Source organism: Nerophis ophidion, linkage group LG20 (genome assembly GCF_033978795.1).
Source record: "Nerophis ophidion isolate RoL-2023_Sa linkage group LG20, RoL_Noph_v1.0, whole genome shotgun sequence".
Lineage (NCBI taxonomy): Eukaryota > Metazoa > Chordata > Actinopteri > Syngnathiformes > Syngnathidae > Nerophis > Nerophis ophidion.
In genome coordinates, this window is record NC_084630.1 from 2271095 (window position 1) to 2284505 (window position 13411).

At 40.8% G+C, this 13411-nt stretch overlaps 2 protein-coding genes across 4 annotated transcripts in view; both read left to right on the forward strand.

The window, feature by feature from the left end:
• Nucleotides 1-13411, forward strand: part of psip1a (PC4 and SFRS1 interacting protein 1a) — a 594174-nt gene that overhangs the window by 356768 nt on the left and 223995 nt on the right. The window lies entirely within an intron of this gene.
• The window catches only part of LOC133539243 (PC4 and SFRS1-interacting protein-like), a 70262-nt gene that overhangs the window by 23177 nt on the left and 33674 nt on the right, over nucleotides 1-13411 (forward strand). Inside the window, exons 7-13 of the mRNA XM_061881416.1 lie at nucleotides 157-207; nucleotides 283-346; nucleotides 424-517; nucleotides 600-789; nucleotides 862-929; nucleotides 6096-6151; nucleotides 6348-6418. Coding sequence (XP_061737400.1) covers nucleotides 157-207; nucleotides 283-346; nucleotides 424-517; nucleotides 600-789; nucleotides 862-929; nucleotides 6096-6151; nucleotides 6348-6418 — 594 coding nt within the window. The remainder of the gene's footprint in view (nucleotides 1-156; nucleotides 208-282; nucleotides 347-423; nucleotides 518-599; nucleotides 790-861; nucleotides 930-6095; nucleotides 6152-6347; nucleotides 6419-13411) is intronic.

A 13411-nucleotide genomic window follows, 5' to 3' on the forward strand; every position in this document is an offset into this window, starting at 1 on the left:
AAAACTATCCAATGAGCTCCTAGCTCAAGTAAGCTGCTACTTTAGATGTTGCTATTATGCAAAAAACAATTCATTTTGTCAATTATTTTTCTGAATTAGCTGAAGGAAAAATATACTTCGATTTTCTCAAATTGATTTAAAACTGTCTCCTTGTAGGATTCAGGCCAGAGTGATGTGCCTAAACCAAAGAGAGGAAGAAAAAGAAAGGTAATTTGTTTTTAATTTGATACGTAGTTGAAATTCAAAGTGCTGTTCTGAATATTTTTTTTATTTCTAATCCAGAATGATGGTGAGCAGGAGGCTGAAATGAACGATGCTCCGCCCGTGAGTCCTGCGAATCCTGCAGGTAAAGAGTCATGTCCTCGACCAGCCATCCCATAATAATACTCAAGTCATGTGAGGTCGTTTCATGGCAAATTTCAGGTGGGGAAGGTCCTAAACGAAGAGGTAGGAAGCCCAAAAGTGAAAAATTGCTTTTGCTGCAGCATCAGGACCAGCAAGGCTCTGAAAGAGAAATGTAAACACACACACGCACACTATGGCCACAACATGCATAAACAAACCATACAAAATAATGCAAGTGATGCTCTCCCTCTCAGAGATGCCGCCGAGTCAGACAGAAAGAGAAAGAGGACGGCGGAGGACAAGTCCAAGAGCGGCGAGGAAGATAAGCGGAGGAAAGAGAACGCCAAAGGGAAGGACAGTGAAGGGAAAGATCCGGAAGCGAAGAAGAAGAAGAATCTGCAGTCCAAGGAGGCTACCTCCTCAGGCGCCTCAGATGATGAGGAGGCAAGTGTCTAATTTGTTTTTACTTTAGGCAGACATCTTGCCATCATTACCATGTATGTTTGTGTATTCTAGAAGACCAAAGGCAGGAAAAAACATCAGAACTCTGAAACGGACAAAGATGCACGTCGGCGGAAAGACGAGTAAGTGATACCACCAAAGTAAAAGTGCCGAGTGAGGAGCAATGGTGCTAATTAGGAATGTGCAATATCAGTGACGTGCGGTGAACTTAACACCAGGTGAGGCATACATCCTTTTTTTTTCTTCTTTTTTTTTTTTTTTACTTAAATTCATATGTGCAGCTCTAGTCATTGTTGATTTAGGTTGCACATTAGAGTTACAGGAAAAAAAGGGAGTTATTCGCTTTCCTAAAAACGTTGATAAATGGGTCCAAAAACTATTTGAAAAAGTTGTTATTAAATACTTTTTGGTCCCATTTGGTATAAAACCAAAATAAATCAAGTATCGTGAGTTTATATTACCTTTCTGTGTTTGTATCTGAAGCAGCAATAGCTATCCTCCATGAAAACGTCCTTTGTATGATCGCATTCATTCTGTCTTAAAGTCCAGTTTAGATAAGTATTTCATCTTGGATACAGTATGTAATCCTCCATATTGGCAGAAACATTCATTTAATTCAATTTCATTCCAATAAATTAAACAATATTTTTGCATCTGACAAAAAACACCCACAAACGCTGGCTTACACTAATAAGAATGCCATGATTGTTATAAATACAGTTAAAAAAGAATAAAATGCTGGCTTCCGCTGGAGAGACCTGTGTCTGCTAGTTTGAGCGTCCCCACTTCTCCCAGTGTGGCGAGTCAGAGTACTGCTGAGGCATTGAACTGCAAATTGACACTATATCGCCCCCTACCTTGAGGCAGAGGTACTTGGTGCCTCAAAACCTGCCTTTTCCACGTGGCAACAAGCATGTGCCCCCTCGCACGCACAAGCCCAATACACGCTGTATGTAGCCGTGGAGGCACCGCCTGTGTCTGCCTCATTTCTCATCTGCTGCATTGATCAGGAAACATTGAATTTCCGCGATTTTGACCATGAAAATGATCAAAATATACAGGAATCACACCAAAATCACATAGAAAGCATAAACCAAAAAAGAAACATTGAAACTTATTTTATTTTATTACTTCGTTTTGGAACATCTCATGGTTAAGCCACCTGGTGAGGCAGGTGGCTCACCAGTGCCTCACCTGCCTCCCCTGACAGCACTTCACAGTGCAATATGGCCTAAAATATACATTGCAGCCTCCTGCGATAACAATACATGTATCTATATATTACAGGGATCAACCTATTATCGGCGCAGATATTTGCCATTTTGACAAATATTGGTATCGGCCGATTTCTATTTATTATTGATTACAACTACAATAGAAATACATCACCAGATTCAATTTATACACATGTGATACCAGTATTTAATATTAAAAAAGTAAATAAATGTTGAGTAGAGAGCAAGTTAGTATTAAGAACCGTTGCTCCTTTCTGCTAAGCTGCGGCTCAGAAACTGTACGCATGTTTGAAATAAACTTCTACCAACCAACCTATATTTCAGGGTTCCTAACAAGGAAACCTCACAATTTAATGCATTTGTTAACTGCTAAAAAATTAGTTAGCTTGCAATTTTCCCAGGAGATTTCCCATATTTTTTGTGACGAGGTGGCGACTTGTCCAGGGTGTACGCCGCCTTCCGCCCGATTGTAGCTGATATAGGCTCCAGCACCCCCTGCAATCCCAAAGGGAATAAGCGGTAGGAAATGGATGGATTTGCCATATTTTGAAATTCAAATGTTGATCCTCCTCTCAGACACACTTAGTAGAGGTTTTTTGTGAAATCCCCTAATGTTGGTTGGTGCTAAATTAACCATAATACTGGTGCCACATGAAACATGTCGCTACTGGTCCGACATTGTTGAAGAAATAATGCAAAAAAAAACTGAAAGCCTTGTCCAGCTGTTTACTGACATGTACTATTCATGAGTAACTAAATTTAACTGCAAATGAATATCGGTTCCAAGTATTGGTTATCAGCCTCCTTGACTGCTAATAATAGGTGTCGGCCCAGAAAAAACGTTCTATTTCTATTATATTATTGGGCCTATAAATTATAATCTACAGGAGAGGTACAAACCCAGAGAGAATCCATATGACCTCTGAGGTTCAGCTGTCTTTCAGAAAGCAAACATAAGAACAGGAGGGTTCAACTGTGGAACAGCTTGGATGATTCCTTAGAATGTTCCAGTTCCAGTCACACATTTAAAAAACACTTTAAAGACCAATGTCTTGAAAAAATATATATCTCTTCAATCAACGTTGTAGATAATACTATGATCAATGTTAATTAAAAACTAAATGGGGGATATAAATAATAATGGAAGTATAATTGTTTGTATATAGTACCGTATTTTTCAGACTATAAGTGGCAGGTTTTTTTTCATAGTTTGGTGCGACATATACTCCCGAGCGACTTATGTGTGAAATTGTTAACACATTACCGTAAAATATTAAATTATATTATTTATCTCATTCGCGGAAGAGACGAAGAAAATGTCAGCAATCGTCACACACACGTCAGCAATCGTCACATACAAATCAACCAATAAGAATTCGGCGGGGGAGGGTCATGGCAGAAGTGCATTGTGGGTCATGGAATGCTAACTGCTATATGCTATATGCTACTGCCGTAGATATTAAAAGGGCTCATTTCATCGTTGGCGGTAACTTGTAAAAACTGAGAAGGGCTGAACAAAAATGGCGTTGAAAAGGAAATCATGTAGTGCAAATTACAAGCTGGATGTAGTGAAATATGCAGCAGAAAACCACAAGAGGAAGCGGTGCATACCTTTGAAGTTGGCAGAGTTGTTTAGAAGCGACATCGAGGAAGAAGATTTCATGGGATTAATCGATTAGGAGTGACAGATTGTTTGGTAAACGTACAGCATGTTCTATATGTTGTAGTTATTTGAATGACTCTTACCATAATATGTTAGGTTAACATAGCAGTTGGTTATTTATGCCTCATATAACCTACACTTATTCAGCCTGTTGTTCACTATTCTTTATTTATTTTAAATTACCTTTCAAATGTCTATTCTTGGTGTTGGATATTATCAAATAAATTTCCCCCAAAAATGCGACTTATACTCCAGTGCGACTTATATATGTTTTTTTCCTTCTTTATTATGCATTTTCGGCTGGTGCGATTTATACTCCGGAGCGATTTATAATCCGAAAAATACGGTATATAATTGGTGCAAAGGTTTAACACGTGTACAAGGATATTTCACATGCCTTTATTGTGTATATAATTGAACTGAGTTCATGTTGTGTATAATGTTTATTGTAATATGTTGTGCAAAGGACATTTAATAATTTTTGGAATTGATTGATTGATTGAAACTTTTATTAGTAAATTGCACAGTTCAGTATATATTCCGTACAATTGACCACTAAATGGTAACACCCCAATAAGTTTTTGAACTTGTTAAAGTCGGGGTCCACGTTAATCAATTCATGGTACAAATATATACTATCAGCATAATACAGTCATCACACAAGTTAATCATCAGAGTATATACATTGAATTATTTACATTATTTACACTCCGGGAGTTGGGATGTGGAGCTTTGGGTTGATATCAGAACTTCAGTCATCAACAATTGCATCAACAGAGAAATGGACATTGAAACAGTGTAGGTCTTATTTAGTAGGATTTGTACAGCCAGCAGAGAACATAGTGAGTTCAGATATCAATCAATCATCAATCAATGTTTATTTATATAGCCCCAAATCACAAATGTCTCAAAGGACTGCACAAATCATTTACGACTACAACATCCTCGGAAGAACCCACAAAAGGGCAAGGAAAACTCACACCCAGTGGGCAGGGAGAATTCACATCCAGTGGGACGCCAGTGACAATGCTGACTATGAGAAACCTTGGAGAGGACCTCAGATGTGGGCAACCCCCCGCCCCCCCCTCTAGGGGACCGAAAGCAATGGATGTCGAGCGGGTCTAACATGATACTGTGAAAGTTCAATCCATAGTGGCTCCAACACAGCCGCGAGAGTTCAGTTCAAGCGGATCCAAGACAGCAGCGAGAGTCCCGTCCACAGGAAACCATCTCAAGCGGATCAGCAGCGTAGAGATGTCCCCAACCGATACAGGCGAGCGGTCCATCCTGGGTCCCGACGAGCGGTCCATCCTGGGTCTCGACTCTGGACAGCCAGATAAGATAAGAACAATTATATACATTAGAAATACCTTTGATCGTTTACATTAAGTTATTTACAATCCGGGGAGATGGGATGTGAATGGAGGAAGGTATTAGTAAAGGGTTGAAGTTGCCAGGAGATGTTGTTTTAGAGTGGTTTTGAAGGAATATAGAGAAGAGAAGTTCATCTTGTACTAGACATTGTTTATAGGGTTCGGCGCAATAAGTGTTCAACTTCGGCCTAAACCCTTTCGGTCTGCAACATTTTCCTTTTCAATCTATGAATGTACAACTGTTTGTTGACCATTGACCAAAGAAGAATAACAAACTAAATAATAGAACCATTTCAAAATGTTTTTTTTTTTGTTACATATGCATTAAGATATTGCGTCATTTCTGTTTGTATTATTTTTGTTAATTTATTGTTCATATCTGGTTACTTTCTCTTGTAACATGTTTTTTCTACACTTCTGTTAAACTATAATAAGCATATAGTCTTCTGTTGTTTGATGCTTTACGTTAGTTTTGGGCAATACTACACATGTGGGTATTGAACTTGATTCAATATTAAGTAGTTACAGGGGCAGTACTGGTCATATCAATGAAGATAGTTAACATTTTTAAAGATCAGTGAATGATTAAATTATAATCAGACAAAAACACAGTGGTGTATTGATATCAATGAACTATTTTAAATTATTTCCTACTATCTGCTTTAATTTAAATTGCCAGTCTTTCCCATAAAGCTCAAAAGTGAGCTCAATGGCATTCTGTTTCAACTGAAGGAGACGTGACGTTGTGACTTGTGCAGCCCTTTAAGACATTTGTGATTAAGGGCTATATAAGTAAACTTTGATTGATTGATGTGATTGAACTAAATATATAAAAAAAGTGAAGCGATGTGAATACTTTCCTGATGCACTGTTTGTAGCATGAAGAAGGGATTTGTTTTATTTTTCATTTTTTTAATGTTCCAAAGGGGTGCACGGTTTAAAAAAAAAAAAAAAAAGAGTTTGGGAAGCACTGCGTTAATGTCATTGTACTACTTCTGCTTATTTGTCTCCAAACAGAGCAAACAAAGATGACGTAAAGAAGAATGAAGAGCGGGCCGGAGCCAAGAAAAAGGGTGAGTGAACACAGCAAAGCTAACTTTGCTTGTAAACATGACTTCCTAAGAACTAATAATTCTGATTTAAATTATGTTCTGTCCTTTGGTGTCTTAAGTAGATCCCTTGTTAGAGTGAAATCCCATTTCCTCTCAATTGTTTGCCAGTTCTTTTGAAAAAGGAGATGAAGAACAACTTTTAAATCACTTTTCACAGAAATATCCACAGATGTGAAACTCCAGCGGCTGCATGGTGATATCAAGATTTCCCTGAAGATAGACAACCCCGTGAGTGGTTCTGGTTTTGTTTGGAAATAAAGAGTCCCGAATGCGTCACAACGAGGTGACACAGCAAGACCGCCTTTCATAGTATTTAATGAAGACAGGGATTTGTTGACCTTTTTGGAAATAGAACCTGTGAGTTATTTCTCTTCCTGCTTATGTTCCGCCATGTGACATCTACATAGACAGAATAAAATCCATTTATGACAAGATACAATTAATCGCTCTGTTTGTTGCCAGTGTAACCTCGGTGCGTGAAAACTAAGAATACATATACACATGAATGATGATGTTAAAATAGAGTTTACTACCTAAATGTGAACATTGCAGTCATTCATTGCTTTTTTTAGGTATCAGTTCCAAAAGGGCAAATGAAAGCTAGCAATTGTTTACCATAAGAACTCATGTTAACTAGAGATGTCTAATAATGGCTTTTCTGCCGATATCCGATATTGTCCAACTCTTAATTACTGATTCCGTTATCAACTGATACCGATATATACAGTTGAAGAATCCATCCATCCATCCATCTTCCTCCGCTTATCCGAGGTCGGGTCGCGGGGGCAGCAGCCTAAGCAGGGAAGCCCAGACTTCCCTCTCCCCAGCCACTTCGTCTAGCTCTTCCCGGGGGATCCCGAGGCGTTCCCAGGCCAGCCGGGAGACATAGTCTTCCCAGCGTGTCCTGGGTCTTCCCCGTGGCCTCCTACCGGTTGGACGTGCCCTAAACACCTCCCTCGGGAGGCGTTCGGGTGGCATCCTGACCAGATGCCCAAACCACCTCATCTGGCTCCTCTCGATGTGAAGGAGCAGCGGCTTTACTTTGAGTTCCTCCCGGATGGCAGAGCTTCTCACCCTATCTCTAAGGGAGAGCCCCGCCACACGGCGGAGGAAACTCATTTCGGCCCCTTGTACCCGAGATCTTATCCTTTCGGTCATGACCCAAAGCTCATGACCATAGGTGAGGATGGGAACGTAGATCGACCGGTAAATTGAGAGCTTTGCCTTCCGGCTCAGCTCCTTCTTCACCACAACAGATCGGTACAACGTCCGCATTACTGAAGACGCCGCACCGATCCGCCTGTCGATCTCACGATCCACTCTTCCCCCACTCGTGAACAAGACTCCTAGGTACTTGAACTCCTCCACTTGGGGCAGGGTCTCCTCCCCAACCCGGAGATGGCACTCCACCCTTTTCCGGGAGAGAACCATGGACTCGGATTTGGAGGTGCTGATTCTCATTCCGGCCGCTTCACACTCGGCTGCGAACCTATCCAGTGAGAGCTGAGGATCCCGGCCAGATGAAGCCATCAGGACCACATCGTCTGCAAAAAGCAGAGACCTAATCTTGCAGCCAACAAACCGGAACCCCTCAATGCCTTGACTGCACTTAGAAATTCTGTCCATAAAAGTTATGAACAGAATCGGTGACAAAGGGCAACCTTGGCGGAGTCCAACCCTCACTGGAAACGTGTCCGACTTACTGCCAGCAATGCGGACCAAGCTCTGACACTGATCGTACAGGGAGCGGACCGCCACAATAAGTCCGATACCCCATACTCTCTGAGCACTCCCCACAGGACTTCCCGAGGGACACGGTCGAATGCCTTCTCCAAGTCCACAAAGCACATGTAGACTGGTTGGGCAAACTCCCATGCACCCTCAAGAACCCTGCCGAGAGTATAGAGCTGGTCCACAGTTCCACGACCAGGACGAAAACCACACTGTTCTTCCTGAATCCGAGGTTCGACTATCCGGCGTAGTCTCCTCTCCAGTACACCTGAATAAACCTTACCGGGAAGGCTGAGGAGTGTGATCCCACGATAGTTGGAACACACCCTCCGGTCCCCCTTCTTAAAGAGAGGGACCACCACCCCGGTCTGCCAATCCAGAGGTACAGCCCCACAGCATTCAGAGCCTTAAGGAACTCCGGGCGGATCTCATCCACCCCTGGGGCCTTGCCACCGAGGAGCTTTTTAACTACCTCAGCAACCTCAGCCCCAGTTGAAGAATTAACACAATATTATGCCTATTTTTGTTGTGATTTCCCGCTGGGTGCATTAAACAAAGTAACAAGGTTTTCCAAAATAAGAGAACAACTTCAACTCAAGTTATGGGAAAAAGTGCCAACATGGCACTGCCATATTTATTATTGATATCCCAAAGTGCATTTTTCTTTTAACGTGCCTCAAAACAGCAACTTGGAATTTGGGACATGCTCTCCCTGAGATAATCCTGATACCCACTACAACTATGGGAAATACTATACTTTGACTTTCACAAAGTGCATTATTTTTTTTTATTTTTTTTAAAACATGCCTCAAAACAGCTACAAAAACAATGAAGACACACAGCTTCAGTTCAGTCCAGGGTATACTAGAGTAATCAAGTAAACAATAATACAGTCCTCCATTAGTAGACTGCCTGGCATACTGTACAACTGGAAATTAAAACCTGGGCTCAATCTGCCCTGCTCTAACGTATTTGTATGAGTAACACAAATGTGCTGCAAGCTAGTGGTGAGTGCTTGAAGTGGCCCACCAGTCAGCCAGAGCTTCTGATATGTTACGTTGAGACAGGGCACCTCCGTTCACTGCAAGCTGCTTTTGGTGTCATCCATCTTCCGCTTGTATTCATCATGTATCTCCTTATGATTGTTGAAGAGATGGGAGATCAAATTTCTCGTATTAAACGAAGACGTCTTGGTTCCTCCTCGCATAACCAACATTTTGCAGTCATTGCAAATTGCCAGTTTTTTATTCATCAGACACACTTTAAAATAATTCCAAACCATAGACATGGTGTCGTTAGTAAGTCGCCGAGCGAGCTCGCTTATTAGCCATGGCTACAGTACCGGCAACAACACACTCTTGCTGTTATGCTCCGCTCATGGCGGTTTGATGAGGTCATCAAGCGTCACCAGTAAACCTCTCATGCTGCAGTCGTCAACTCCTGTGTTGTGTGTGAGGGAGGGGAGAGGGTAGAGGATGCTGACTGGAAGACACAACTGCTCTGTACTGCTGCGTGTTTTACCGGATATATACCGCTCCGTACAGCGGCGTTTTAAAAAGTCAATCATTTCACTTTTTGAAACTGATACCGATAATTTCCGATATTACATTTTAAAGCATTTATCGGCCGATAATATCGGACATATCTAATGTTAATTCAATTAAATTGTTTCACACAGCCAAAAATATGAACACAAAGCACGTTTTAGAAATTATTATGTAGAAAGCTGGAACGCAAATGGCGCACGACTAAACTTGAGGTGCACCATCAAGCATGGAGTGATAGTTTAATAACTTATAAACGCATGCTTACCTTAGCTAAAACTAATTATTACTCAAATCTCATCCGCATTAATAAAAACGATCCAAAATTTTTGTTTAGTACAGTAGCATCGCTAACCCAACAAGGGACTCCTTCCAGTAGCTCCACCCATTCGGCAGATGACTTTATGAAGTTCTTTAATAAGAAAATTGAACTTATTAGAAAGGAGATTAAAGACAATGCGTCCCAGCTACAACGGGGTTATAGTAACACAGATACGATGGTATATACGGCGGATACTGCAAATATCCAAAATAGTTTCTCTCGTTTTGATGAAATAACATTAGAAGGATTGTTACAACGTGTAAATGGAATAAAACAAACAACATGTTTACTTGACCCACTTCCTGGGAAACTTATCAAGGAGCTTTTTGTATTATTAGGTCCATCAGTGCTAAATATTATAAACTTATCACTTTCCTCGGGCACTGTTCCCGTTGCATTCAAAAAAGCGGTTATTCATCCTCTCCTTAAAAGACCTAACCTCGATCCAGACCTCATGGTAAACTACCGACCGGTGTCTCACCTTCCCTTTATTTCGAAAATCCTCGAAAAAATTGTTGCAGAGCAGCTAAATGAGCACTTAGCGTTTAACAATCTATGTGAAACCTTTCAATCCGGTTTCAGGGCAAATCACTCGACTGAGACAGCCCTCGCAAAACTGACTAATGATCTATTGCTAACGGTGGACTCTGATGCGTCATCTATGTTGCTGCTCCTCGATCTTAGCGCTGCTTTCGATACCGTCGATCATAATATTTTATTAGAGCGTATCAAAATACGAATTGGTATTTCAGACTCAGCCCTGTCATGGTTTAACTCTTATCTTACTGATAGGATGCAGTGCGTCTCCTATAACAGTGTGACCTCGGACTATGTTAAGGTAACGTGTGGAGTTCCCCAGGGTTCGGTCCTTGGCCCTGTACTCTTCAGCATCTACATGCTGCCGCTAGGTGACGTCATACGCAAATACGGTATTAGCTTTCACTGTTATGCTGATGACACCCAACTTTACATGCCCCTAAAGCTGACCAACACGCCGGACTGTAGTCAGTTGGAAGCGTGTCTTAATGAAATTAAACAATGGATGTCCGCTAACTTTTTGCAACTTAATGCCAAAAAAACGGAAATGCTGATTATCGGTCCTGCTAGACACCGACCTCTATTTAATAATACAACTTTAACATTTGACAACCAAATAATAAAACAAGGTGACTCTGTAAAAAATCTGGGTATTATCTTCGACCCAACTCTCTCCTTTGAGTCACACATTAAAAGCGTTACTAAAACGGCCTTCTTTCATCTCCGTAATATCGCTAAAATTCGCTCCATTTTGTCCACTAAAGACGCCGAGATCATTATCCATGCGTTTGTTACGTCTCGTCTCGATTACTGTAACGTATTATTTTCGGGTCTCCCAATGTCTAGCATTAAAAGATTACAGTTGGTACAAAATGCGGCTGCTAGACTTTTGACAAGAACAAGAAAGTTTGATCATATTACGCCTGTACTGGCTCACCTGCACTGGCTTCCTGTGCACTTAAGATGTGACTTTAAGGTTTTACTACTTACGTATAAAATACTACACGGTCTAGCTCCAGCCTATCTTGCCGATTGTATTGTACCGTATGTCCCGGCAAGAAATCTGCGTTCAAAAGACTCCGGCTTATTAGTGATTCCTAGAGCTCAAAAAAAGTCTGCGGGCTATAGAGCGTTTTCCGTTCGGGCTCCAGTACTCTGGAATGCCCTCCCGGTAACAGTTCGAGATGCTACCTCAGTAGAAGCATTTAAGTCTCATCTTAAAACTCATTTGTATACTCTAGCCTTTAAATAGACCTCCTTTTTAGACCAGTTGATCTGCCGCTTCTTTTCTTTCTCCTATGTCCCCCCCTCCCTTGTGGAGGGGGTCCGGTCCGATGACCATGGATGAAGTACTGACTGTCCAGAGTCGAGACCCAGGATGGACCGCTCGTCGGGACCCAGGATGGACCGCTCGCCTGTATCGGTTGGGAACATCTCTACGCTGCTGATCCGCTTGAGATGGTTTCCTGTGGACGGGACTCTCGCTGCTGTCTTGGAGCCACTATGGATTGAACTTTCACAGTATCATGTTAGACCCGCTCGACATCCATTGCTTTCGGTCCCCTAGAGGGGGGGGGGTTGCCCACATCTGAGGTCCTCTCCAAGGTTTCTCATAGTCAGCATTGTCGCTGGCGTCCCACTGAATGTGAATTCTCCCTGCCCACTGGGTGTGAGTTTTCCTTGCCCTTTTGTGGGTTCTTCCGAGGATGTTGTAGTCGTAATGATTTGTGCAGTCCTTTGAGACATTTGTGATTTGGGGCTATATAAATAAACATTGATTGATTGATTGGTTTTAAACGCGCCGATACAAGCAATTCTACAGCTTGCTTACTTGTGCAAAGCTGGAAAACACTTAAAGCTAGCAGATACACAACAGCTAAGCACACAATTGCACACAAGCTCAACACACGTAATAATAATTGAACAATATTGCAGTCTAAAACAAAACATTTGTCAATATAAACAATTTTCACATAACTATAGTTGCAGATTACTTACACAAACCAAAGCGAATTAGAAAGCATTTAGTAACAAACATGTCTACATCAATAAATGTATTGCATCATGCGCTTAACGTCATTAATTATTTTGGCCGGCAGGTGTGGCCAAAAAAAAAAAAAAATTACCACTAGAGATGGGAATCTTTGGGCACTTCACGATTCGATTAAAAATCGATTATTGATGCATCTTTAATATATTTATATTAATGCAGTTTTACGTCTATTTTCTTCTCACTAATTAAGCGTTTGTCACTAGTTGCAACTTAAAAAAAGCAATGCATTTTTAATAAAAAACATTTAAAATAATTCCCACATTTATTAAGTTAAGGAAAGTGTGAAAACTGGAACAAGTGCCCTGTAATAAAGAAGCTGGTCTGATCTCTTGGCGAGGTGGCTCGCTGCAGTCAGCCAACTTTTAGAACTGTCTGCATTACTTTATTTACAATAAATAAATAGATGATCAAATTAGGGCTGGGCGATATGGCCTTTTTTTAATATCTCGATATATGTAGGCCATGTCACGATACACCATATATATCTCCATATTTTGCCTTAGCCTTGAATGAACACTTGATGCATATAATCACAGCAGTATGATGATTCTATGTGTCTACATTAAAACATTCTTCTTCATACTGCATTAATATATGCTACTTTTAAACTTTCATGCAGAGAGGGAAATCTCAACTAAGTCAATTGACCAAAACTATGTTAATTAAACAGTTATTAAGCAGGAGCACAAACATTCATGTCATTTCAAAACAGAAATTGCAAGATTGTCAGAGACATTTTAAAACAAGCTGTTAGTGCACTTTTGTGCATGATGTCACTAAGAAGACATATCAAAACAACACTAAATTAAAGTGCACTTTTTGTACAAAACGCCACTACAATAGTTTAAAAGAAATAAAGTGCACTTTTGTGCATGATGTCACACAAAATATTTCAATAACTGTGCAATAAAAATGAGCTGCATAATACAAATCTCTATGTGGTAGGTTATCTCCTTATGTTATTCACAATTTTTTTCATACGGTGTTGATGTGGAAAGGTTTGCCTCGGCATTTTGTTGGTGTGGCACTGAATG